Source organism: Nerophis lumbriciformis, linkage group LG29, assembly GCF_033978685.3.
Source record: "Nerophis lumbriciformis linkage group LG29, RoL_Nlum_v2.1, whole genome shotgun sequence".
NCBI lineage: Eukaryota > Metazoa > Chordata > Actinopteri > Syngnathiformes > Syngnathidae > Nerophis > Nerophis lumbriciformis.
In genome coordinates, this window is record NC_084576.2 from 15843673 (window position 1) to 15871471 (window position 27799).

At 40.5% G+C, this 27799-nt stretch overlaps 2 protein-coding genes across 4 annotated transcripts; one reads left to right on the plus strand and one right to left on the minus strand.

Moving 5' to 3' along the window:
- The first annotated feature begins 999 nt into the window (after positions 1 to 999).
- Positions 1000 to 21183, plus strand: slc25a44a (solute carrier family 25 member 44a). Of its 3 annotated transcripts, none has more exons than XM_061924929.2 (5): positions 1000 to 1273; positions 7022 to 7740; positions 7817 to 7944; positions 11858 to 12045; positions 12950 to 13522. In XM_061924929.2, exons 2-5 carry the CDS (start codon positions 7107 to 7109, stop codon positions 13107 to 13109), a joined length of 1110 nt encoding a protein of 369 aa, XP_061780913.2. In that variant the 5' UTR covers positions 1000 to 1273; positions 7022 to 7106; the 3' UTR covers positions 13110 to 13522. The 3 variants fall into 3 exon arrangements, with proteins under 3 accessions (XP_061780913.2, XP_061780915.1, XP_061780914.1); XM_061924931.2 differs by lacking the exon at positions 12950 to 13522 and adding an exon at positions 20958 to 21183 and having other exon boundaries at positions 1004 to 1273; XM_061924930.2 differs by lacking the exon at positions 12950 to 13522 and having other exon boundaries at positions 1008 to 1273; positions 11858 to 12772.
- Positions 13940 to 27757, minus strand: skic8 (SKI8 subunit of superkiller complex). The gene is made up of 11 exons (XM_061924932.2): positions 27595 to 27757; positions 27261 to 27321; positions 27141 to 27168; positions 24254 to 24359; positions 21154 to 21326; positions 17226 to 17374; positions 17065 to 17158; positions 16905 to 16998; positions 16726 to 16818; positions 14243 to 14321; positions 13940 to 14132 (listed from the first exon to the last, which is right to left on the minus strand). The coding sequence occupies exons 2-11, from the start codon at positions 27270 to 27272 to the stop codon at positions 14043 to 14045; spliced, it is 918 nt and encodes a 305-aa protein (XP_061780916.1). The 5' UTR covers positions 27273 to 27321; positions 27595 to 27757; the 3' UTR covers positions 13940 to 14042.
- Between the last annotated feature and the right edge of the window lie 42 nt (positions 27758 to 27799).

Genomic DNA, 27799 nt, shown 5'->3' on the forward strand with positions numbered 1-27799 from the left:
TGGAAAAAAAAGTGTAAAAATAAAAACGTGCATGTTTGTTACTTTGATTGATTGATTGAGACTTTTATTAGTAGGTTGCACAGTGAAGTACATATTCCGTACAATTAACCACTAAATGGTAACACCCGAATACGTTTTTCAACTTGTTTAAGTCGGGGTCCACTTAAATTGATTCATGATACAGATATATACTATCAGATATATACTATCATCATAATACAGTCATTACACAAGATAATCATCATGGTATATACATTGAATCATTTACATTATTTACAATCCGGGGTGTGGAGAGGGTGGGGGGGTTAGGTTTGGTTGTTATCATCAGTCATCAACAATTGAGAACAGAGAAATTGATATTGAAACAGTGTAGGTCTGACTTGGTAGGATATGTACAGCAAGTTGTGGACATAGAGAGAGAGAGAGAGAGATCAGAAGGCATAAGAAAAAGTATCTACATTTGATTATTTACATTTGATTATTAACAATCCGGGGAGGGTGTTAGTTTAGGGTTGAAGTTGCCTGGAGGTGTACTTTTATTGCGGTTTTGAAGGAGGATAGAGATGCCCTTTCTTTTATACCTGTTGGGAGCGCATTCCACATTGATGTGGCATAGAAAGAGAAAGTAAGTACATCATATAAAAAGATGATTTTTAGTTTTTAGTTTTTATTCTAATTAGAGTCCAATAAGCCCAAATAGCAAAGAGAAATAAAAAAAAACATGTAAACAAACAGCTTGGGCCTTAAGAGGTTAAAAACACATTCTCGTGATGTTCTATTCAAGTACCCTTCGTCTTTTTAAATGGCAATTAGGCGTCTTCGTAGTAAAAAATAAATATCCAGGTCTTTTTTACACAATACATTGAAAAACTTAATCAGATATCACATGTGCTTTAATAAACTATATCTCGTTTTTAAACTGCAACGCATGACATGGTTTCAAAAGTTGTACTGTCAATTCCGAGTCGAACTCGAATGCATCATGGAGCGTTGAAACAATCTGTCAATAAAGTCGATAAAAGTACACCCTTTTAATTAAATAGTCTTGTGATCTAAGTTTGAGTGTTTTTTTACCGCAAGAAAAAAAAATGATGTGGAAAAAAAACAAAAATAACAAGCAGCAACTAGATGACCTTTCACCTTTGATTAGCAAGCAGGCAGGCAGCAGTCATGGACGGAAGGAGACATGACCCACCATCGTGCTGCACTGCAGGCCGGATAACAGAGTGAGACGTCAAGCAGGAGAGAACCGACACACCAGGCCTCTGAACGGGTAAGTTGAACCCGTGCTTTTAAAGGGTAGTTTGCGATCTGCCATAAGTAAACAAGACTATGTTGTTAGCCGCTAGCCCGCTAGCGAACAGTACACTGTGACATTGCACGTGCCTCGTCTCCAGCTGACTACATGTAACAAACATGGCGACATTAGTCTTTTTCTGTAGTGAAGGGCTGTCCAAGCTTTTTCCAGCGAAGGCTGCATAATAAAAAAAAATGAAGGATGCGGGGGCCACGTTGATGTATTTTTTTGTACATTAAAGATGGTAAAACCATACAGGTCAATCAATACATGCTAAACTACCTGAACATAACATCTATTATAGCTTCGCGTTATCGGTAATAACGCATATTTTCCCTAAATTAAGCATTCTCAAGCATAATAATGGCTAAATAAACTAAAAATGCCAGTACTAATGTAATATTGGCCACGAGACAGGACCAAAACAACCAGACCGCGCTGTGCAGTATCGTGGCCGCTGATTGGCTCAGCCTCAGACAGCATCACTAACATTAGCATGAAAACATTTTGAGCCAATTTTTCAGCTGAATGCCTCAGAGTAATATAACTTGGTACCTGACACATGCTAACTGTGAGAGCATGTTAACTTGTTAAGCCAATTTTACAGCCAAACACTTAAAGGGGAACATTATCACCAGACCTCTGTAAGTGTCAATATCTACCTTGATGTTGCAGAAAAAAGACCGTATATTTTTTTAACCGATTTCCGAACTCTAAATGGGTGAATTTTGGCGAATTAAACGCCTTTCTATTATTCGCTCTCGGAGCGATGACGTCACAACGTCCGCCATTTTCTCACTTTCGTCGGTGTGTTGTCGGAGGGTGTAACAACACGAACAGGGACGGATTCAAGTTGCACCAGTGGCCCAAAGATGCGAAAGTGGCAAGAAATTGGACGCAATTTGTTCAAAATACGAGGCTGTGGGGAAAGCCGACGAAATGGTCAGTCGTTTGTTCCGCACACTTTACCGACGAAAGCTATGCTACGACAGAGATGGCAAGAATGTGTGGATATCCTGCGACACTCAAAGCAGATGCTGACATCAACTCCAAAACTGGACAGATCAGCTTTCAGGAAAAGAGAGCGGATGAGGGTATGTCTACAGAATATATTAATTGATGAAAACTTTATTCATTACTCGCGGTTTTACGTAAATTAGTATACCGTATTTTCCGCACTATAAGGCGCACCTAAAAACCACAATTTTTCTCAAAAGCTGACAGTGCGCCTAATAACCCGGTGCGCTTTATTACGATTAATTTTCATAAAGTTTCGGTCTCGCAACTTCGGTAAACAGCCGCCATCTTTTTTCCCGGTAGAACAGGAAGCGCTTCTTCTTCTACGCAAGCAACCGCCAAGGAAAGCACCCGCCCCCATAGAACAGGAAGCGCTTCACCCGCCCCCATAGAACAGGAAGCGCTTCACCCGCCCCCGGAAGAAGAAGAAAAAACGCGCGGATATCACCGTACGTTTCATTTCCTGTTTACATCTGTAAAGACCACAAAATGGCTCCTACTAAACGATCCGGGTCATAAAAAGACGCAATCTCTCCATCCGCACACGGATTACTACCGTATTTCACAGCAACTGAACCGCACTGTGGAACGGGAGCACGTACGGTGAATATTCGCTCCACAGGGAATGAGAAGTCATCCTTCACTGTGGTTCTAGCTTGCCATGCTAACTTCCACTCATGGTGATATTCAAAAGGAAGACCTTGCCAAAAGAGACCTTTCCAGCCGGCGTCATCATAAAAGCTAACTCGAAGGGATGGATGGATGAAGAAAAGATGAGCGAGTGGTTAAGGGAAGTTTACGCGAAGAGGCCGGGTGGCTTTTTTCACACAGCTCCGAAGGCGAACACACCTTCACTAAGACGGGCAGACAGCCTCGGACGACATACGCCAACATCTGCCAGTGGATCGTAAATGCTTGGGCAGATATTTCGGTCACAACTGTGGTCCGAGCTTTCCGGAAGGCAGGATTCACAGAACAACAGCGACACTGACTCCCGATGACTTCTACGAGACGGAACCGGCCATTTTGGATCCCACGCTAGCGCAACTTTTCAATTCGGACACCGAAGACGAAGAATTCGAAGGATTTACGAATGAAGAATAACTTCAGAAGGTGAGCGCTATGTTTATTTTGTGTGTTGTGACATTAACGTTCGAGCAACATTATGTTACTATTGCTCTACACCATTTTGAATTTTACTATGTTTGTGATTGCACATTTGCGTACATTTTGGGACAGAGTTGTTAGAACGCTGGTTTTCAATATATTATTAAAGTTTGACTGAACTATCTGACTGTTTTTTTGACATTCACTTTAGCGCAGCGTTTTTTTGACATTCACTTTAGCGCAGCGTAGGCGCGGCTTTTAGTCCGGGGCGGCTTATTGGTGGACAAAATTATGAAATATGTAATTCATAGAAGGTGCGGCTAATAATCCGGTGCGCCTTATAGTGCGGAAAATACGGTACATAAACTGTGTTTAACAATAATTTGCTTAAAAACATTTATTTTTTTCAATCATTTGAGTACATTCGGGTAGTCTTGTGGAATGCAGTATTTTGTGTGTATTTAGGTATGGTTAACCTGAGTGCTGAAATCGTGGAAAAATATATGTTCTTAGCGCTGTCTGCACTCTCAAAGTGCATGTTGTTGCCAAATGTATTTCATATGCTGTAAACCTAGTTCATAGTTGTTAGTTTCCTTTAATGCCAAACAAACACATACCAATCGTTGGTTAGAAGGTGATCGCCGAATTCGTCCTCGCTTTCTCCCGTGTCGCTGGCTGTCGTGTCGTTTTCGTCGGTTTCGCTTGCATACGGTTCAAACCGATATGGCTCAATAGCTTCAGTTTCTTCTTCAATTTTGTTTTCGCTACCTGCCTCCACACTACAACCATCCGTTTCAATACATGCGTAATCTGTTGAATCGCTTAAGCCGCTGAAATCCGAGTCTGAATCCGAGCTAATGTCGCTATACCTTGCTGTTCTATCCGCCATGTTTGTTTGTATTGGCATCACTGTGTGACGTCACAGCAAAATGGACGGGTGTATATAACGATGGTTAAAATCAGGCACTTTGAAGCTTTTTTTAGGGATATTGCGTGATGGGTAAAATTTTGAAAAAAACTTCGAAAAATAAAATAAGCCACTGGGAACTGATTTTTAATGGTTTTAACCCTTCTGAAATTGTGATAATGTTCCCCTTTAACCATAACCAAACACTGAATACCTGCTCAGTGGCCTAGTGCAGTGTTTTTCAACCACTATTGTGCCGTGAGAAATTATGAAACTTCACCTAATTGGTCCAAAAAATATTTTTTGCAAATCAATCATTATAATCTGCAAATAATGTGCCGTTGCTTAGTGTCTGTGCTGTGTAAAACTCTGCAGGGTAACCACGTAATACTCCATGTCAGTAGGTGGCAGCAGGTAGTTAATTGCTTTGTAATAGTCGAAATGTGTCGGGTGAGACGAGGATGGTTTGTTGTGATCCCAATACGCAGACCACAGCGTGCAGGTAAAAAGGTATGTAAGGCTTAAACCAGGGGTTCTTAACCTGGGTTTGATCGAACCCTAGGGGTTCGGTGAGTCGGGCTCAGGGGTTCGGCGGAGGTCAAGACACACCCGACTCATCGTGTAAATAAAAACTTCTCCCTATCGGCGTATTGCGGATACAGCAACAGCAGAAGTCAGACTGATTTGCAGGTGTGTAATTTGTTGTGAGTTTATGCACTGTGTAGGTTTTGTTCTTTGAACAAGGTGATGTTCATGCACGGTTCATTTTGTGCACCAGTAAAAAAAAACATGGTAACACTTTAGTATGGGGAACATATTCACCATTAATTAGTTGCTTATTAACATGCAAATTAGTAACATATTGGCTCTTAACTAGTCATTATTAAGTACTTATTAATGACTTATTCGGCATGGCCTTATTATAACCCTAACCCTCTAACCCTGGCCCTAACCAAATAACTCTAAATTAAGTCTTTGTTACTTAGAATATGTTCCCCATACTAAAGTGTTACCAAAAACATATAACTTTGTCTTGAATTTGAAAAAAAAACCAAAATGTTATTTTTCACTAATTTTTCACTATTCGGTGAATGCGCATACTGGTGGGGTTTGGTACCTCTAACAAGGTTAAGAACCACTGGCTTAAACCAAAAATGAACAAAAGGGAAAGGAAAAGACAATGGCTATGCAAAACGAAAGGAAAACTGAACTGGCTACAAAGTAAACAGAAACAGAATGCTGGATGACAGCAAAAACTTACGGCGTCCACAAAGTACATCCGTACATGACATGACAATCAACAATGTCCACACAAAGAAGGATAGCAACAACTTAAATAGCCTCGCTTGCTAACACAAAGCTGGTGCGGGGAATAGCGCTCAAAGGAAGACATGAAACTGCTACAGGAAAACACCAACAAAACTGGAAGGGCCACCAAAATAACAGCGCAAGACAAGAACTAAAGCACAGGAAAACACCAACAAATTCATAATTAGGCACGACGACCTGGTGGAGTATCATTTTTTTTAACGTTTTCTGCTGGTGGTGTGCCTCTGTATTCTTAAATGAAAAAAAACGTGACTGCTACAACAAAGATGACGCTGTCGGAGGTGAGCCACGTAAATAAGACCGCCCACAAAACTGCGCATCCTGAAGCGACTGTCAGAAAGCGGCTTGAAGATGATCTGTAAAACAAAATCTATGTAACATTTTGGCCAAGGAACCACCATTACATGTTATGTAGACCACAAGGAAGTGTTTTAAACTTCGAAAAAAAATCATAATAGAACACCTTTTTGTATGAAAAAAGACCTGAATAGACCCGCTCATCGGCAATGCGCCTTATACCGCATTTTTCGGATTATAAATCGCTCCGGAGTATAAATCGCACTGGCCGAAAATGCATAATAAAGAAGGAAAAAAACATATATAAGTCGCATTTTTTGGGGACATTTATTTGATAAAATCCAACACCAAGAATAGACATTTGAAAGATAATTCAAAATAAATAAAGAATAGTGAACAACAGGCTGAATAAGTGTACGTTATATGAGGCATAAATAACCAACTGAGAACGTGCCTGGTATGTTAACGTAACATATTATGGTAAGAGTCATTCAAATAACTATAACATATAGAACATGCTATACGTTTACCAAACAATCTGTCACTCCTAATCACTAAATCCCATGAAATCTTATACGTCTAGTCTCTTACGTGAATGAGCTAAATAATATTATTTGATATTTTACGGTAATGTGTTAATAATTTCACACATAAATCGCTCCAGAGTATAAATCGCACCCCCGGCCAAACTATGAAAAAAACTGTGATTTATAATCCGAAAAATACGGTAATCAGATGCGCCCTATGGTACAGAAAATACAGTACCGGTAAGTATGCTTTGTTTCCATTAACACAAAGCTAAGAGGTGAATGTTGTGTTCAGGTAGTTTAGCTTATACTGATTGGCCTATATTATATCGGTTTTAGTATATTTTAATGTACAAAATGTAATAAAAGTGGTGCCTTAATCCTTCAATTTTTATTAATGCGGCCCTTGCTAGAAACAATTTAGACACCACTGCCGGAATGCAAAGCAAATCATTGTTTGAATGCAAATGATTAGCACCTGCATGTTAGAGCCTGTCTTCAAACAATCTATTGTGATTCTGCATCTGTTGTGTCGTGCAGTTGTGATGGTGCTCGAGGGTGGAGTACCTCAGACGTGAGGCTTTAGGGGTGCAGCAGTGCGGCCCTGGCACGGCCGGACGACACCATGCAGCAAAAAGGAGCCATCCGGATTATCGAATGGGAGGACCTGGACAAGAGGAAGTTCTACTCCCTGGGCGTGCTCATGACATTGACCACCCGGGCCACCGTGTACCCTGCCAGCCTCATCCGCACCAGGCTGCAGGTGCAGAAGGGCAAAACGCTCTACTCGGGCACGGCGGACGCCTTCTGCAAGATCCTGCGAAGCGAGGGCGTGCGGGGCCTCTACCGTGGCTTCATGGTCAACACCTTCACGCTGCTCTCGGGCCAGGCGTACATCACCACCTACGAGCTGGCGCGCAAGTACGTGTCCCAGTACTCGGCCAGCAACACGCTCAAGTCTGTGGTGGCGGGTGGGGCGGCGTCCCTGGTGGCGCAGACCATCACGGTGCCCATAGACGTGGTGTCGCAGCACCTGATGATGCAAGGGCAGAGCGAGCACATGACTCGCTTTAGGGCCAAACCCAAAATGATGCTGACCACCACAAAACGCAGACTCACTTTTGGGCAGACCAGGGAGATTTCGGTACAAATCTTTGCGGCGGATGGCTTGAGGGGCTTCTACAGGGGCTACGTGGCGTCGCTGCTCACCTACATCCCAAACAGTGCCCTCTGGTGGCCTTTTTATCACTTTTACACAGGTAAATCCAATCAGTGACCATCGGTTTAAATTGACATTGATGCTGCTTTTGTGCCTTTTATTGTTATTTTTATTAGAAAAGCTGTCTTTGATCGCACCCAGCGAGTGCCCCCACCTCATTCTGCAAGGGTTGGCAGGTCCAATGGCTGCCGCCACTGCCTCCACCATCACCAACCCCATGGACGTTGTCCGAGCGAGGGTGCAGGTACGTTCCCAGCCACCAGTTTCAAATTGGCTATCATTTTTACTGTAGGGATGTTTAATAGCTTTGTGTTATCGGTAACAAGCATATTCTATGTAATTTTGCACTTTCAAGCACAAAAATGGCTAAATGGTCTAAAAATACCAATACTACAGCATAGAGATGTCCGATAAATTCTTTAAAATGTAATATCAGAAATTATCGGTATCTGTTTCATAAAGTAAAATGTATGACTTTTTAAAACACCGCTGTGCACACGGACGTAGGGAGAAGTACAGAGCGCCAATAAACCTTAAAGGCACTGCCTTTGCGTGCCAGCCCAGTCACATAATATCTACGAATTTTCACACACACAAGTGAATGCAATCCATACTTGGTCAACAGCCATACAGGTCACACTGAGGGTGGCCGTATAAACAACTTTAACACTGTTACAAATATGCGCCACACTGTGAACCCACATCAAACAAGAATGACAAACACATTTCGGGAGAACATCCGCACCGTAACACAACATAAACACAACAGAACAAATACCCAGAACCCCTTGCAGCACTAACTCTTCCGGGACGCTACAATATACACTCCCATGTTGGCATTTTTTTCCATAACTTGAGTTGATTTATTTTGGAAAACCTTGTTACATTGTTGAATGCATCCAGCGGGGCATCACAACAAAATTAGGCATAAAAATGTGTTAATTCCACGACTGTATATATCGATATCGGTAATTAAGAGTTGGACAATATCGACATATCGGATATCGGCAAAAAAGCCATTATCGGACATCTCTGCTACAGTATTATTGGCCACTGCCGTAGACGAGACAAACAATCAGTATCTTGGCCGCTAATTGGCCTCAGGCAGCAATATTACCGTTAGCATGCTAACTTTTTAGCCAACTTTGCAGCCAAACACCTACGTGTCATCTGACTTGGTACCTGACACATGCTTACTGTTATTAGCTAATTTTACATGCATACGCTTCATCGTCCTATGGCTTTGTACTAGACGCATTCTAACTGTTAGTATGCTAACGGTAGCATTTAAGGTGGGCTTGCGCATTTTACATTTTTGCATTCACATGCAATTTCTCCCAAAATTGCATATTGTATTTTTTTGTGTAATGTTGTAATCAAGGATGTTTTAAGCTGCACTTTGGATAGCCACTGACCCTCAACACAAAACCTTCACTTTTGTTTTCATTTTTAAAAATAAGTTGACCACCATTAATTGTAAAACATAAACTTAACTTTGATGCATTTTCCCTATTTTATTTAACGATGCTTTTCTATCAGAAAATGCGACTGCTTACTGTTTCTAGTTGAAATGGAAACATTTTAACATTTGAGGACTCTTGGACAGAAATTAAACAAACACGCCTGCTAGCGTTCGCTTACTCTGTTGCTGTGCATTTTCTCTGGATGCTGCATTAGTATACCTTAACTCGTCTGCCCTCAGTGTCGTCTTGGATAAATGTCTCTTTGCGATTGATGCTTTTCCATTGATAAAAGCAGGTACTATTTATAGTCATTTCAGGATTGGCTAAAAGTAGCAAAAAAATACGCACATACTAAAATGTGCCTAACCTGTTGCTGTGTGTTAGCTTTGGACTCTCCATTATTATTCTCCAATCTCTTCTGCCCTCAGTCTCTTCTTGGATAAAATGAGTCTCCTCCCTGTGATTGAAGCTTTTCTGTTGATAGAAGCAGTCATTTCAGGATAGGGACTGGCTAAAAGTGGAAAACACATAACATTAGCTTACCCTGTCGCTGTGTGTAAACTGTGGATGCTTCAGTATTATCCTCTCTCTTCTGCCCTCAGTGTTCTTATGGATTAAATTAATCTCCATGTGATTGATACTTTCAGTCGATAAAATCGGGTACTACTCAGTCATTTAGGGATAGGACACCAACAAACACATAAAATTAGCGTACCCTGTCACTGCAGTATTGTACTCAAATTTCTTCTGCCCTGAGTCTCCTTTTGGATAACAGTCTCCTTGCAATTTTTGCTTTTCCATTGACAAAAGCCGGAAGTATTTATGGGCATTTCAGAATACATAGGGGCTGAAAGTAGCAAAAACACACAACACATACTAACACTAGCTTACACTTTGCTGGGCGTTGGCTCTGGACATTGCAGTATTCTTCTCCAATTTCTTCTTCCCTCAGTCTCTTTTTGGATTATCGTAAATTAACTCCTTCTTGCGATTTATGCTTTTCCATCCATAAAAACAGGTACGACACAGTCATTTAGGCATAAACTCAGGCTAAAAGTGGCAAAAACATAACATTAGCTTAACAGTGTGTTAGCCGTGGACACTGCAGTATTATTCTCCAATCTCTTCTGCCCTCAGTCTCTTCTTCGATAAAATGAGTCTCCTCCCTGCGATTGATGCTTTTCCGTTGATAGAAACAATTAGTATTTATAGTAATTTCAGGATAGGGACTGGCTAAAAGTGGAAAAAAATATAACATTAGCTTACCCTGTCGCTGTGGATGCTTCAGTATTATCCTCTCTCTTTTGCCCTCAGTCTTCTTATGGATTAAATTAATCTCCATGTGATTGATGCTTTCAGTCGATAAAATCAGGTACTACTCAGTCATTTAGGGATAGACACCAGCAAAAACATAAAATTAGCGTACCCTGTCGCTGCAGTATTATACTCAAATTTCTTCTTCCCCGAGTCTCCTTTTGGATAACAGTCTCCTTGCAACTGTTGCTTTTCCATTGACAAAATCAGGACGTATTTATGGGCATTTCAGAATAGATAGTGGCTGACAGTAGCAAAAACACACACACCTACTAACATTAGCTAACACTTTTGCTGGGTGTTGGCTCTGGACATTGCAGTGTTATTCTCCAATCTCTTCTGCCCTCAGTCTCTTTTTGGATTACCGTAAATTAACTCCTCCTTGCGATTAATGCAGGTACGACTCAGTCATTTAGGCATAAACTCAAGCTAAAAGTGGCAGAAACATATCATTAGCTTAACATTAGTGTTAGCCGTGCACTCTGCAGTATTATTCTCCAATCTCTTCTGCCCTCAGTCTCCTTGATTAAATGAGTCCATGTGACTGATGCTTTTTCATAGATGAAGGCAGGTACTATTTATAATCACTTCAGGATAGATAGTGGCTAAAACTAACAAACATACACACGTAGTAACATTAGCTTACCCTGTTGCAGTGTGTTCGCTCTGGATGCTGCAGTAATATCCTCCAATCTCTTCTGCCCTCAGTCTTCTTTTGGATGAAATTAATCTCCATGTGATTGATGCTTTTCCATTTTCCAATCTGGCACTGTTCAGTCATTTAAGGATCGACACTGGCAAAAACATAACATTAGTTTACCCTGTCGCTGTGTTAGTTGTGGACGCTGCGGTATTATCCTCCGATCTCTGCTACCCTCAGTCTCCTTTTGGATACAATTAGTCTCCTTGTGATCGATTATATTTCGCTGATAAAAGCAGGTAGTATTTGCAGTCATTTTAGGATACTAACTTTAGCTTACCCTGTTGCTGTGTGATAGCTCTGGACACTGAATAATTATTCTCCCATCTCCTCTGCGCTTAGTCTCTTTTTCAATTAAGTTAATCCTCTCTTTGCGACTTACGATTTCCCATTGATAAAAGCAGGGACTAGTTAGACATTCAAGGATAGACACTGGCTAAAAGTGGTCATAACATTAGCTTACCCAGTGGCTATGTGTCAGATGTGGACAGTATTAAATTCCAAAGTTTCCACTTTCCTGCAGTGCTTAATCTTCTTGCTGCCCTCAGTCTCTTCTTGGATAAAAAGTCTCCAAAAACGAAGAGTAAAAAAGTCATGCGGTCCGATTTTTTTTGGTTGTTAGCTTGTCTTTATTCCGACTGATGCGTTCAAGAGACTTTGTTACCTTGTTCTCCTACCAGTTGGAAGGCCGCTCGTCGGTGGTGGAGACCTTCAAGCAGCTGCTGGCGGAGGAGGGCGTGTGGGCTATGACCAAAGGGCTGTCGGCCCGCATCATCTCCGCCATGCCTACGTCGGTGCTCATCGTAGTGGGCTACGAGACCCTCAAGAGGCTCAGCCTCCGGGCAGACCTGGTCGAGTCCAGGCACTGGTGAGGAGCCTCTCGCCGCATTTTTACCTCATCGCAGCGTCACCACTAGGCCAAGACACTGCCAAAAATGTACAAACTTTATTTTGAAATCTCTTTAAAAAAGGACCGTAGCGTGATTACAAACTGCTGTTCATTATATATGAGATTTGCAACATTAAGTGTTACAACTTTTTAGACGGCAGAGCCTCCATGTGGATCAGTTTGTTTTTTTTGTGCCAAAAATCTGCTTCGAGAGCACAGCAGACGTCTTGAGTGCATTCCAGTGACCATACTTCACAAAATAATTTAGAATGCACCTTTGTAAAGACAAAAACATGTTTCAGGACACCTAAATAGCAAAATCACTGTTTTATTACCGGTATATGTGCTGCAGTTCTAAGAACTTTAAAAAAATGGATATACACACACACAAACCTTCACATTTTGTTCGTGTCTAATTTTTACAACACAAAGCACCAGCAAGCCAACGAGCCAGAACAAGAACCACAACAAAAACTGTCTTCCGTTAAAAACGCAAGGACGCTTTTCGGTGTTTGTATGAACTGGATTTTTTTTTTTTTTTTTATAAATAGCAGCTCTTAAATGAGGAGCATGGAAGGACTGGTGCTGAGCTTCTCACTTAAATCTACCGACTACCTACTCTACTGTAATCTATGCCTTTCTAGGAATTGTTCCTGTAACAGTGGGTGAATGACATGAATAAAACAATCTGTACAGTGGATGATCATTTAAGCCATTTTTTCTTGAACTACCAAAAAACAGATTTAGGAAAATAAATAGTATGATTATGACCGAAAAGGACAAGCGGCCGAAATGGGTTTCAGTTTCTGTTGGGTGGCGGGGCTCTCCCTTAGAGATAGGGGGAGGTGCTCAAAGTAAAACCACTGCTCCTCCACATACATAGGATGTTGGGGAGACTGTCTCCCGGCTGGCCTGGAAATGCCTTGGTATCCCCCGGGAGGAGCTGGACAAAGTGGATGGGGAGAGGGAAGTCTGGGCTTCCCTGCTTAGGCTGCTGCCCCTGCCACCTGACCTCAGATATGTGGAAGAAGATGGATAAATAAATAATATTTTAGTACATCAGTAGTACTATCTATTTTATTTCATTATATTTGTTCTAAGACTCCTTTACTCTGGTAATTTTACTCCTACTTTAGTTGATTTATAGCAAGGGTTCTTAACATTTTTGACCTCGGGGCCCAACTGTTCAGAGGGGCTCGGGACACTGGATTAGTAATCTTACTCTTGATTTGAATCTTAATAATTGTATATAACCTGCTTACAGTTTAAACCTTGTCATAAAGAACCATGTGTTAATATCTAAGATAATTAATAAAAAAAGTGATTCATACAAATTGTTAATAAAATAAATCCATTCTAAAATTAATGTTTCTAAAAATTATTCTCAATAAAATTTAAGAGCAAATGAAAATACAGCTTCACCACTTTAGTTGTATTCTTTGCGCTTAAGAAATTTCTCTGACTTTAGCTCCAGACTTCTGTTTGAGATTGACGTTACTGCCACAAGTGGTGAAAAGGTGTATTACAACTGAGCACCGGAGCAGTCCATTCAGCCCAAAGCTGAGAAACAGCTGTGGCCCTATGGTTAAGAAACACTGGTTTAAAGTGTGGAACCAATACAGTGATAAAATACTGTTCTGCTTATTTCAATACGAAAAACACAGGTGTTACCACAACTGGCCACTGTGGGGAGCTAAAGGATCGGTTTGAATTTGTTTTAAGATGTCTTACATGGCAGTCAGGGTTAAATAAAGGGTTGATCATTTCCCAAACAGAGTGAGATACATTGAGGTTATCTACAACATAGAATCGGTCCTAAATAAGCCAATAAAACACCAGGTAGGGTCAAAATCCGCTCCAATCAAACAAAAAGTAGTACAAAAAAACCCCATTTTATTGTACTGTCATGAGCCAGTGCAAAAAGTTTCGCGACAACTACCCTCTCCCCTCCTCACTGACGAGTGTTTTGTCCCGGGTCACATGGGACAGTCGTAGATGTGAATGGCACGGTCGTCGCCGGCCGAGATGATCCTGGAGCCGTTGCTGTTGTACTTGACGCTCCACACCTGAGCCAGGACCAGTAAGAACATCTTTATTGCACAACTCCGTATTCAATACAATTACATGTCAAAGTAAAGTTTAAAAAATAGTGGAAAAAAACAATGCACAGTCTCACCTGGTCTTGGTGGTCAAAAAAGGTGTTGATGCACGCTCTGGAGCTGGCGTCCCAAACTTTCACGCTCTTGTCTGAGGAGCTGAGGGCGGCGCAAGAACGTGGACAGGTGAAAGGGAATAGTAGAAACGAGAAAGATGGCATCTCTGTCCATTTGTTTTCTGACATGGTGTAGCAACGACTCTATATGATGTCCAACGACAACAGCGGTAACAACGCTGCCACTCAATGCTAACGACATCGTCGCCACGACGATCACGTTGACCAGCTTTTGGCAAGCCACTGTGGTTTCAGCACATGGCTGCCTAGTTTTAACAGAGAACTACATAGGATGTGATGAAGTATTTCCATGCAATGACCGAGCTGACATAACTAAAGCAAAATATGTCACTTAAGTCTCAAATTCTAAATGGCTCGTTTGGAAGGAGGCAAGAGAGTTTTACAAATATTTCTGGCTTGATTTCACATTTTCGGGACTCATGGTCTTCCCAAATACACAAAAACAGGTACAACAGGTATGAAAATATATTTATAAATAGGAATCCTACTTTGTCAAATGACTTTACCACAGTTAGGTCTGAAACCACTTACCGATAAACGAAGGACAACTAATACAACATTTTAAAAATCTTTCAAATCTATTTTAAATAATTAAAATATCCAATCATTTGTCATATAGCCTAAAAATATTGATTTGGCACTCAAACATGTCTTTATAAAATAATAATATTGTTTCAGATTTATTTGTGTTTTAATTTACCTTTGATTGAAATAATTCACATTTTAATTGATTAACATTAAAATTAATTTAGGTAACTGTAGGGCGGCTCTTAAAGGAGACTTTTCCCAGTAAAAATATGAATTAGATTATTACTTTCTCTCAAAGTTCCATTTATTCTTGTAATTCATCGATGTCTTTATGGTATTTTTTATGCGACCCTAAGACTATACAGTGGAACCTCCATTTACAACCCCTCCTTTAGCAACTTTACAAACAGCTCAATTTTTGTTTCATCTGACCACAGAACTTTCCTCCAGAAGGTCTTATCTTTGTCCATGTGATGTCAGATGAAACAAAAATTGAGCTGTTTGGCCACAATACCCAGCAATATGTTTGGAGGAGAAAAGGTGAGGCCTTTTATCCCAGGAACACCATTCCTACCGTCAAGCATGGTGGTGGTAGTATTATGCTCTGGGTCTGTTTTGCTGCCAATGGAACTGGTGCTTTACAGAGAGTAAATGGGACAATGAAAAAGGAGGATTACCTCCAAATTCTTCAGGACAACCTAAAATCATCAGCCCGGAGGTTGGGTCTTGGGCGCAGTTGGGTGTTCCAACAGGACAATGACCCCAAACACACGTCAAAAGTGGTAAAGGAATGGCTAAATCAGGCTAGAATTAAGGTTTTAGAAATGCCTTCCCAAAGTCCTGACTTAAACGTGTGGACAATGCTGAAGAAACAAGTACATGTCAGAAAACCAACAAATTTAGCTGAACTGCACCAATTTTGTCAAGAGGAGTGGTCAAAAATTCAACCAGAAGCTTGTGGATGGCTACCAAAAGCCCCTTATTGCAGTGAAACTTGCCAAGGGACATGTAACCAAATATTAACATTACTCTATGTATACTTTTGACCCAGCAGATTTGGTCACATTTTCAGTAGACCCATAATAAATTCATAAAAGAACCAAACTTCATGAATGTTTTTTGTGACCAACAAGTATGTGCTCCAATCACTATCATAAAAAAATAAGAGTTGTAGAAAATATTGGAAACTCAAAACAGTCATGGCATTATGTTCTTTATAAGTGTCTGTAAACTTTTGACCACGACTGTACACACACATTCACACACTGTCTTTAAAGTGTGCATCATTCTACTAAAATAGGGACTTTTGTCGAGGCTAGAACCAATTATTCATGTTACATTGTTTCTTATGGGAAACTGCTTCACTATACAAAATTTTTTATTTACGAACCATGTTCAAGAACCAATCAAGTTCGTAAATCAAGGTTCCGCTGTAAATTGAAATCTATAATAATATTTTAATTTTAAAAGCGCTGGCTTAAACAGGTGACTTGCGTGCTTTAATAAATTGCTACTTTTGATAGGGATGGGCGGTATAGCAAAACTATTAATCACGATAGATTTTTTTTAATGCTTTGATCTCGATTAATATCACCATTTTTTAAATTTTGTTTGCAAAAAGGGCAGTTTTAAAACATCTGTATTAAAAACTTAAACTAGGGATTAATACAAAATTGTAATAATAGACTTAGACTAAGGTGAACATAAAAATATATAAAATAACACAGTAAACTTTTTAGTCCCAACATACTGTAAACGTATTTTCACATTTTCCTTATTACCTCTTTAGTGGTACTTTTTCAAATGCTTTAATAGACTTTTATGATCTACAATTTAACAGAGCTGATCACCGTAATGGAGGTGAAATTGACCACAATCAAATAATTGGCCAGTCCTACCTTGAGACAAAGTGTGTGTTGTCAGGGGAGAAGGCCACGTTGAGCACCCAGGATCCGTGTCCGCTCAGAGTTCCCGCCAGACTGGCGTGTTGCCTGCAGAACATCAGGACTCTCTTAACTCACTTCCGGAATAAGTCAAATAAGATGTGTGCGTCGGGGAAAAACAAACAAACACTCACACGTCGTAAATCTTGATGTAACCATCGTCGGACGCCGTGACCAGCAGCTGAGAGTCAGGAGAGAAGGTCAGCGACCTGATGGGCATGGCGTGACCTATTGAGGGATTATAGCTTCAACTTCAAGTCCATCTCTTCAAAGGTTGCTCACACTTAAACAGACCTTCCAGCGTGTGGAGGAGTTTCCCGGTGGCGATGTCAAAGAGGTTGATGATCCCGTCTATCGCCCCGCTTGCCAAATATTTACCATCAGGGCTCTGTGGGGACAAAAAAAGACATTTTGACAATAACGCTGACTTTTTTTAAGCATTCTTCTTTCCTTACATAAGCTATGCTGAGGATGAATTTCCCCCGAGTGTCCAGAGAGTATTCCTTCTTTCCGCTTTCCACGCCGAAGATGTTGACCTTGCCCAGGTGGCTTCCTGTGGCGATGTACTTGGAGTCCGGGGAGAAGGCCACCGTCCAGGCGTCAACTGGAGCAGAAATGCATCAGAAAATTCATTAGGGCTCCAAATAACTAGTTTGACAGTCGGTGAATCATCCACTATTGACGTGATTAATCGAGGAGTTGCAATAAACGTGTGCTCTTTTTTAGCCCTGAATAATGATAATAATTTTGGCTTCAGCCAATCATAAAATATATCTATTTCTTTAATATTGATGCTTACTAGTAGGGGTGCCCCAATCTAATATTTACATTGGCTTATATCGCCTTGCAACTGAACTCTCCGACATCAGCGCCCAGGTCGTCCTGCAGCGCGTTTACTTTGTGCAAATCTGCACAGCCAGTTAACACAAAGTAGGGCTGGGCGATATGGCCTTTTTTTTAATATTTTGATATTTTTAGCCCATATCTCGATACACGATATATATCTCGATATTTTGCCTTAGCCTTGAATGAACACTTGATGCATATAATCACAGCAGTATGATGATTCTATGTGTCTACATTAAAACATTCTTCTTCATACTTCATTAATATATGCTCATTTTAAACTTTCATGCAAAGAGGGAAATCACAACTAAGTCAATTGACCCAAACTGTATTTATTAAACAGTTATTAAGCAGTGGCACAAACATTCATGTCATTTCAAAACAGAACGTGCAAGATTGTCAGAGACATTTTAAAACAAGCTATAAGTGCACTTTTGTGAATGATGTCACTAAGATGACATATCAAAACAACACTAAATTAAAGTGCATTTTTTTGTACAGAACGCCACTACAATAGTTTAAAACAAATAAAGTGCACTTCTGTTCATGATGTCACACAAGATATTTCAATAACTGTCAAATAAAAATGAGCTGCATAAAAGGAAATCAAATTGTGTACGTCCTTCGCTATGTGGTAGGTTCCGGCGGACGTTACCTCCTTATGTCGTGGACTATTTTTTTCATACGGTGTTGATGTGGAAATGGTTGCCTCTGCATTTTGTTGGTGTGGCACCGAACAGAGATGTTGACATGCAGTTTCAAACACTCTTCATTCTCTAGCGGGTGACTTTTCAAATGATGCTACATATTAGCAGTAATGCTACTTTTTGTAGTAACGCTTTCACCCCACACTTGACAAATTACGGTTGTCTGTTCGACATATTCCCATTTGAAGCCAAACCACCGCCAGACGATGGACCTCCTGCTGTTTTTCTTAGGAATTAATTCTTCCTTCATTTGTTACCAGATTCGCACCTTCTTTCTCTCGTATTACCACTCGCACCACAGCTAACTTTACCCATGCCGCTACCTCTCTGCTCAGCGAGGGCGTATACGTATGTGACGTATGTAAGAAGGTGCGCTTGTTTAAGTCTCTGTGAGAAGGAGAGACAAGAAAGAGTGAGCAACGCCTGTAGTGTAATGCCTGCAGCTAAAAGCAACTGTGTGAGAATGTATACTCGAATATCACGATATACCGGTAGTCATATATATATCGAGTATATCAATATATCGCCCAGCCCTAACACAAAGTATTAAGTGTTTTAGTCATTTACAAAAAAGGTAGACATGGTAGGCTACAGGTTTGCAATGAGCTAGCAGCTACACCACAGTTAAGCACACAAGCTAGCCATACTTAAGAATAAGATGTGTCCTTAAAGGGGAACTGCACTTTTTTTTTTGGCCTATCGTTCACAATCATTAGAAAAGTCATCACGGCAGATTTTTTGTTTTTATGCATTCCAACTCGTATATAAAGCGTAGCCAATGGGAGGTCCTCTATTCCGCCCATAAAACCCAATAAAAAAACACCCACAAAACGCCAAAAATACTTTCAATATTAACCAAGTATTATTGATTTTGGTATTGTAAGTGCTAACGCAGACAAACCATTTATAGTGGCACCGTGATCACATGATTGCATGCCAATGTAGACATGACCGACTGATCAGCTGCTTTCTCGCTTCTGTGCTCGTCAAACTTTATTGTAGGTCATAAATCATGCCTCTCACCTGAATAGTAGCAGGACGGGTACATAATCCAACAAGTTAGTACACTTTGACAGCCAAATGGCGAGAACGACACAAAAGACGCTTGGTTCCACTCCACTTTTCTTTGCGAAGATATAAGTCATTCTTCATTTAAATGGGAATATATGAACACTCAGGCAGTCAGCATCGTAATGACAGCAGACCTTGTACAGTAAGTGATGTTTTATCATGTTGCTTGGCTCTCATAAAGTCTGCAGTGAGCAGTAATTAGTGATGTTGTTGGGGGGGGAAAAGCGACCGTCATGGTGTTTTTTTTTAAATTATACGCCGCGTATACTTATGATCAAATGATCAAAATACGTATATATTAAATGCTGTTATAAATGTGCCTGTTACTACATTACATATATACTTACATCATAAATAAAAAACCTTAATGGAGGTGTTTGAATGTTTCTCAAAGGGCTTTATAGGCAAAATAGAGCGGCTCTCAGGCTCCATTGTAAGTTGACCTTTGATCGCACTTATTTCATATTTAGAATGCACTAAAAAAATATTTCCGTCGTCATGTCTTTCATAATGATTGTGAACAAAAGGCGAAATACCCCAAAAAGTGCAGTTCCCCTTTAATTGAACACTGTTGCAGTCTAAATCATGATTCACATTTGTCAATACAGTGTTCCCTCGATTATCGCAGGGGTTACGTTACGTTCCAGACCCAGCCATGGTAGATAAATTCCCGCAAAAGTATGGACGTTATTCTGATTTATATGAATAATATATGCATTTATTGTCTTTATAATCCCTCCACACACACCTAAAAACACTTCCTATGCTATAAAACCGAAACATTTTAAGATGAAACTTCAGTTGATACTCAAATCTCAATGTACCCGGTACTCAATAATACTTTAAACTCTGGAATGTACTAAGACCGCAGTAAGTGAACCCTGAAGTGAAGTATCAAATAATTGTAGTTGCATATTACTTAAACATACAAAATCTCCAGGGCAGAAGCATATCAGAAAGTATCCAGTAACAAACGTGTCCGCATCATTCAATTTACTGCGTCATGAGCTTAACTTTATAAATTAGTGTGGCCACTAGGCGTCACACAAAGCAATAACAACTCCACTTCAATTTAAAAACAGCAAACGTCCATTCCAGATGGTTAGTGATAAATAGGTTAGTGTTTTTCATACCTGCCATTGTTCTCTGTTTGACTAATTTCCCTTGATCAAACCTTTTCTAACTTTCCACACTACAAAATAAGATAGAATGTGTGATTCCTGCTGACATTCTATTGGATCAACATCAGTATTGGCCAATACTCATGACTCCAATAGCAGTATTGTATCGGAAGTGAAAAAGTTGTATCACCCCTACTTATTAGGCTACCTCTTACACAAAAGACAGATAAAGAACAAATCAAGGTGTATTTGGTCAAAAATCACAATCTGGATTCACAACAACAAGCTGTGTGATTTCGAAATGTCAACAATTTTTAAAAAATTATTATGAAACAAGCTGCATCATAAATAAATGTTGCCATTTCATCGCGGACTGTGTATGTGAGTGCATCGCAATGCAATGTCAATTCTAAGCAAGAGAATTATGGTCTCATTTTTGCAGAATGATGCGGCCCTCCACGCTTGTGAAAAACCGAAGTATGCTAACAAAAACAGTTCTCCCAAACGGGACAAAGGTTTTTTGTGGACCCACTGCTGGGTGAAATGAGGAGACACAAATGGAAGCTGACATGGCGATATTTCTCACCACTCCTCTCCACACACATAAACGGTAGCAGCAACGACAAGCCTCGTCTCACCTGGCCCGGCATCCATGGACTTGATCTGTTTACCGGATTCCAGGTCCCAGAGGCGGATGTGTGCGTCGAGGGAGCTGGAGGCGGCGATCGCTCCATTTTGGCTGATGTCCACAGACACGATGCCCAGCTGGTGGCCCTCAAGCGTCCACTGCAGCTCCAGCTTCTCGTCTGACCTGCAAGTGGTAGCTTGTTAAGTGTTTGAACTTGTCCAGGATAATCACCTCTCTCATGTTCTATATCGCCTCTAATACAATCTTCTTTTTTGCCATCAGAAAAAAATAACAAGTGATACCATGAAATAACTTTTCTATGCGTCTTGTTGTCTTTATCAAGTAGAACCTTTTTTAGGACATTATTGAAAATATCAACAATATACACCACATGTGAACAAAATGTCATTGCATTGGCTTATGAAGCAAAATATAAACAGTAAAACTTAATAACTAAAACAGACATAATAAAGTGCATCATCATATGCATCATTTTAGAGATGTACAATCAGGGTTTCATGCTGGCGATTCCAATACTGATGATCCATGAGTGAGATGACCCGAATCCAATCACATGTATTATTTGTAAATTATTCAACGTGTTTATGGTGAGTGCTATTGACAGTCTAACAATATTAACACCAAATTTAAACCAGTTCCTTATTGTATTTTATTACATACAATTGTTTGTGCAAAACAAATTCCAATGGTACACAATAACTGAACAAACAAAAAACTATTATATACTACTCTTTTATATCATTGTTGTAATAATGCTGACACTAACAGTTGCTATTTAATTATTATTTCTTTAAACTCAAATCTACTTATTAATTTCCTGTTAAGGGGAACATTATCACAATTTCAGAAGGGTTAAAACCATTAAAAATCAGTTCCCAGTGGCTTATTTTATTTTTCGAAGTTTTTTTCAAAATTTGACTCATCACGCAATATCCCTAAAAAAAGCTTCAAAGTGCCTGATTTTAACCATCGTTATATACACCCGTCCATTTTCCTGTGACGTCACACAGTGATGCCAATACAAACAAACTTGGCGGTTAGAACGGCAAGGTATAGCGACATTAGCTCGGATTCAGACTCGGATTTCAGCGGCTTAAGCGATTCAACAGATTACGCATGTATTGAAACGGATGGTTGTAGTGTGGAGGCAGGTAGCGAAAACGAAATTTAAGAAGAAACTGAAGCTATTGAGCCATATCGGTTTGAACCGTATGCAAGCGAAACCGACGAAAACGACACGACAGCCAGCGACACGGGAGAAATTGAGGACGAATTCGGCGATCGCCTTCTAACCAACGATTGGTATGTGTTTGTTTGGCATTAAAGGAAACTAACAACTATGAACTAGGTTTACAGCATATGAAATACATTTGGCAACAACATGCACTTTGAGAGTGCAGACAGCCCAGTTTTCATCAATTAATATATTCTGTAGACATACCCTCATCCGCTCTCTTTTCCTGAAAGCTGATCTGTCCAGTCCAGTTGGAAATGCATCTGCTTTGAGTGTCGCAGGATATCCACACATTCTTGCCATCTCTGTCGTAGCATAGCTTTCGTCGGTAAAGTGTGCGGAACAAACGTCCAATTTCTTTCCACTTTCGCATCTTTGGGCCACTGGTGCAACTTGAATCCGTCCCTGTTCGTGTTGTTACACCCTCCGACAACACACCGACGAGGCATGATGTCTCCAAGGTACGGAAAACAGTCGAAAAAACGGAAAATAACAGAGCTGATTTGACTCGGTGTTTGTAATGTGTTTGAGAAAACGGCGGATTGCTTCCCGATGTGATGTCACGTTGTGACGTCATCGCTGCGAGAGCGAATAATAGAAAGGCGTTTAATTCGCCAAAATTCACCCATTTAGAGTTCGAAAATCGGTTAAAAAAATATATGGTCTTTTTTCTGCAACATCAAGATATATATTGTCGCTTACATAGGTCTGGTGATAATGTTCCCCTTTAATATCTGCTTGCTTTCTGCTGTAACGTAGCTCCAGCTACACTTCTTAAACTTTACTCAGCACTTATTTATTGTTGTTATTTAGAACTAGCTTCGCCATTAGAATGCTTGCTCTTGGCTTGCTCTCATGTTTAGCCTCTTCCTCCAGTGATCCATCCATTTTCTACCGCTTATTCCCTTTGGGGTCGCGGGGGGCGCTGGAGCCTATCTCAGCTACAATCGGGCGGAAGGCGGGGTACACCCTGGACAAGTCGCCACCTCATCGCAGGGCCAACACAGATAGACAGACAACATTCACACTCACATCCACACACTAGGGCCTCCAGTGATGTTACTTGAAAATGATACTGTACTCAAAGGGGCTGTTTGCAACATTTACACAGATGCCTCGAGGACGCCAACCTTCCAATGTATCTTACGCAGTATATCTCGGCCTCTTACAGCTTCGAGGACGTAATGACGTACACCAAGTACGTACGTAACACGTGCACGCGCATTAGCTTTGGGTGTTGTTAGCTATTAATAGTGATTAGGATAGGTAGCGTTAGCGGTCATTGAATGTATACTCTACCATAACATGACTGCAAATTGTTGTTTGCTTCTCTTGGACTGCTTTTGTTTGTGGGCACGCGGTGCTTGCGTGTACGTGTGGACGAGACAGGGCGAGTGACCGCCTTAAACACCAATCATTTTCTTTCGGGCCGGCAAACATTTCAATTACATAAACTTTGTAATAGTGAAAAATAGAGACAATTTTAAAACAAATGTGTTCTGTTAAACCACTAATGCTAACATCAGGCAGCCAATGGTGTTCTTGTTGCAAACAGTCACTTTAAGATAATAAGTAATGCAGTTTATTTGCCGTAATGAAAGTTATTATTAGCTTAGGGGAGTGGCTCCACATGAAAAACCCTAATAATCTATATTTAAAAATGAAATATGCATGTTTATTTTGAGTTCAAGATTTGCAGAACCTGTCTGTTCTGAACAAGGCATCTGTAAAAGCTGACATTTACAGGGGAACTTTAGTTCTGCTGTATGCGACGGGGAACATTCCGGCACAAACCTGCTAAACAATTTCATATTTACCTGAAAAGGGTTCAGAATGAGAGGGAAAAAAACCTCACCATTTCCACACTTTGACCATGTCGTCTAGTGAACCGGTGACGATCGTTTCAGATCCGTCTGCTTCGCTTTTACCCCATGTTGCTGTCCAGATAGCATCGTCGTGTGCTGTGGGTGGGACCAACATACTGTGCATTAAAATCAGGGCTGGGGCTAACGGGAATATAGTCTCACTGCCGGTCACAACCCTGCCAAGATTCTAGCGGGAACTCTCATTCAACCCTTTTTCGATTACGCATGCACCTTCTGTACCCCAGCACCTCCAAAACCCTCAAATCTAGACTCCAAACATCCCAGAACAAGCTCGTCAGGTTACTTCTAGACCTCCACCTCAGATCACACCTCACTCCTACCCACTTCTCCAAAGTGGGCTGGCTCAGGGTGGAGGACAGAGTAAAACAACTTGCACTGAGCCTAGTCTATAAAATTTGCTACACGTCCCTGATACCGAAGTACATGTCAAACTACTTCCTTAACGTAAATGACCGCCACAACACCAGGGGGAGCTCCACTAACCACGTTAAACCCAGATTCCGATCTAACAAAGGTCTTAACTCATTCTCTTTCTATGCCACATCAATATAGAATGCACTTCCAACAGGTGTAAAAGAAAGTGCATCTCTATCCTCCTTCAAAACCGCACTAAAAGAACACCTCCAGGCAACTACAACACTAGACTAACATCCTCCCCCAACCACATGCCTCCTCCCCGGATTGTAAATAATCAAATGTATATACTTGTTCTTATGCTTTCTGAGCTCACTATGTTCACTGCTCGCTGTACATATCCTACGAAGTCAGACCTACACTATATATAATTGTTGATGACTGAAGTGCTGATATCAACCAAACCTAACCCCCAAACCCCCAACCCCCTCCACAACTCACCCCCCGGATTGTAAATAATTCAATGTACAAACCCCGTTTCCATATGAGTTGGGAAATTGTGTTAGATGTAAATATAAACGGAATACAATGATTTGCAAATACTTTTCAATCCATAATCAATTGAATGCACTACAAAGACAAGATATTTGATGTTCAAACTCATAAACTTTATTTTTTTTTGCAAATAATAATTAACTTGCATGTTCACCACTGTGTTACATCACCTTTTCTTTTAACAACACTCAATAAACGATTGGGAACTGAGGAAACTAATTGTTGAAGCTTTGAAAGTGGAATTCTTTCCCATTCTTGTTTTATGTAGAGCTTGAGTCGTTCAACACTCCGGGGTCTCCGCTGTCGTATTTTATGCTTTATAATGCGCCACACGTTTTCAATGGGAGACAGGTCTGGACGGCAGGCGGGCCAGGAAAGTATCCGCACTCTTTTTTTACGAAGCCACGCTGTTGTAACACGTGCTGAATGTGGCTTGGCATTGTCTTGCTGAAATAAGCAGGGGCGTCCATGAAAAAGACAGCGCTTAGATGGCAGCATATGTTGTTCCAAAACCTGTATGTACCTTTCAGCATTAATGGTGCCTTCACAGATGTGTAAGTTACCCATGCCTTGGGCACTAATGCACCCCCATACCATCACAGATGCTGGCTTTTGAACTTTGCGTCAATAACAGTCTGGATGGTTCGCTTCCCCTTTGGTCCGGATGACACGATGTCGAATATTTCCAAAAACAATTTGAAATGTGGACTTGTCAGACCACAGAACACTTTTCCACTTTGCATGAGTCCATCTTAGATGATCTCGGGCCCAGAGAAGCCGGCGGCGTTTATGAATGTTGTTGATAAATGGCTTTCGCTTTGCATAGTAGAGCTTTAACTTGCACTTACAGATGTAGCGACCGACTGTATTTAGTGACAGTGGTTTTCTGAAGTGTTCCTGAGCCCATGTGGTGATATCCTTTAGACATTGATGTCGGTTTTTGATACAGTGCCGTCTGAGGGATCGAAGGTCACGGTCATTCAATGTTGGTTTCCGGCCATGCTGCTTACGTGGAGTGATTTCTCCAGATTCTCTGAACCTTTTGATGATATTATGGACCGTAGATGTTGAAATCCCTAAATTTCTTGCAATTGCACTTTGAGAAACGTTGTTCTTAAACTGTTTGACTATTTGCTCATGCAGTTGTGGACAAAGGGGTGTACCTCGCCCCATCCTTTCTTGTGAAAGACTGAGCATTTTTTGGGAAGCTGTTTTTATACCCAATCATGGCACCCACCTGTTCCCAATTAGCCTGCACACCTGTGGGATGTTCCAAATAAGTGTTTGATGAGCATTCCTTAACTTTATCAGTATTTATTGCCACCTTTCTCAACTTCTTTGTCACGTGTTGCTGGCATCAAATTCTAAAGTTAATGATTATTGGCAAAAAAAAAAAAAAAGTTTATCGGTTTGAACATCAAATATGTTGTCTTTGTAGCATATTCAACTGAATATGGGTTGAAAATGATTTGCAAATCATTGTATTCCGTTTATATTTACATCTAACACAATTTCCCAACTCATATGGAAACGGGGTTTGTATATACCGGTACTCTGATGATTAACTTGTGTGTCTGTATTATGCTGATAGTATATATTTGTACCACGAATTGATTAACGTGGACCCCGACTTAAACAAGTTGAAAAACTTATTGGGGTGTTACTATTTAGTGGTCAATTGTACGGAATATGTACTGTACTGTGCAATCTACTAATAAAAGTTTCAATCAATCAATCAATAATCAATACACTCAACAACAACAAAAAAAGGCATATGATTTCTGCGTTGTGAAACAGAACCAGTATCGTATTTACAAGAACTGTCTGATTAAAAAAACACGTTTCAAGTAAATCGATTCATTTTTTACGCAAACCTACCGTTCGTTTATCAATGTTTACCCTGACACCTTGACAAGTATTAAGTAGTGAACTGTGGATGATACTCACCGTGCTCTTGTTTGAAAAGGATGCTGTACTGAAATGAAAACAGATGTTTACAATTATTCTTGATATTCTTTAGCGAACAAACGGAGTACAAAAGTGGTAATATTTCAATTTGTTGCCTACTTGAGTGCTCATTTTCGCTTATTGTGGATAGCTGAGGAGCCAGCTTAACCCAGACTGCAACCTAACACACATATACAAGGACAATTATTAATTCGTATAAAATTATGGATGGGTGCTTCTCATTTTTATTATTACAATATCTTGAACAGCAGAAATTGACGAAGTTATAATTGTTGTGGAGAGGGCTAAATACTTATAGTTAGCTTGATGCTAGCTCAAATATGACGAAGTTAGCTTAGTTTTTTTTTCCACACTTCAATTACGGTTGCAATGAAAAGCAAGGCAACTTCCAATATGCGACTTTAAGTGTGGAGTGAGAAGTGAGTCATCTTACCTCAATAGTCCTCACAAATGTTTTGAATGAAAATGCAAGAGTTGCTTCGTTTACATGTGAGGCGCCATCACAACAACATTAAGAGCAACTTCCGCTTTGGTGTCTTCTTCGTCGCTCGCTGGCGCTCGGCAAATCCAATCTATTTGCTCACTATCGCCACTCCCGACTATCGCCACTGTTCGTATTAAGTTTACAAAGTAAACTT

What these genes read in the sequence shown, in the direction of transcription:
- skic8 (XM_061924932.2), bottom strand. An exon ending in CCTTTTCAAACAAGAGCACG is followed by an intron (nt 24,360 to 27,140) that starts GTGAGTATCATC and finishes TCCCACCCACAG; the next exon opens with CACACGACGATGCTATCTGG. An exon ending in TACATCAAGATTTACGACGT is followed by an intron (nt 16,819 to 16,904) that starts GTGAGTGTTTGT and finishes GATGTTCTGCAG; the next exon opens with GCAACACGCCAGTCTGGCGG.
- slc25a44a (XM_061924929.2), top strand. Translation starts at nt 7,107, where the DNA reads ATGCAGCAAAAAGGAGCCATCCGGATTATCGAATGGGAGGACCTGGAC. An exon ending in TTTTTATCACTTTTACACAG is followed by an intron (nt 7,741 to 7,816) that starts GTAAATCCAATC and finishes TATTTTTATTAG; the next exon opens with AAAAGCTGTCTTTGATCGCA. An exon ending in CTGGTCGAGTCCAGGCACTG is followed by an intron (nt 12,046 to 12,949) that starts GTGAGGAGCCTC and finishes CCACATACATAG; the next exon opens with GATGTTGGGGAGACTGTCTC.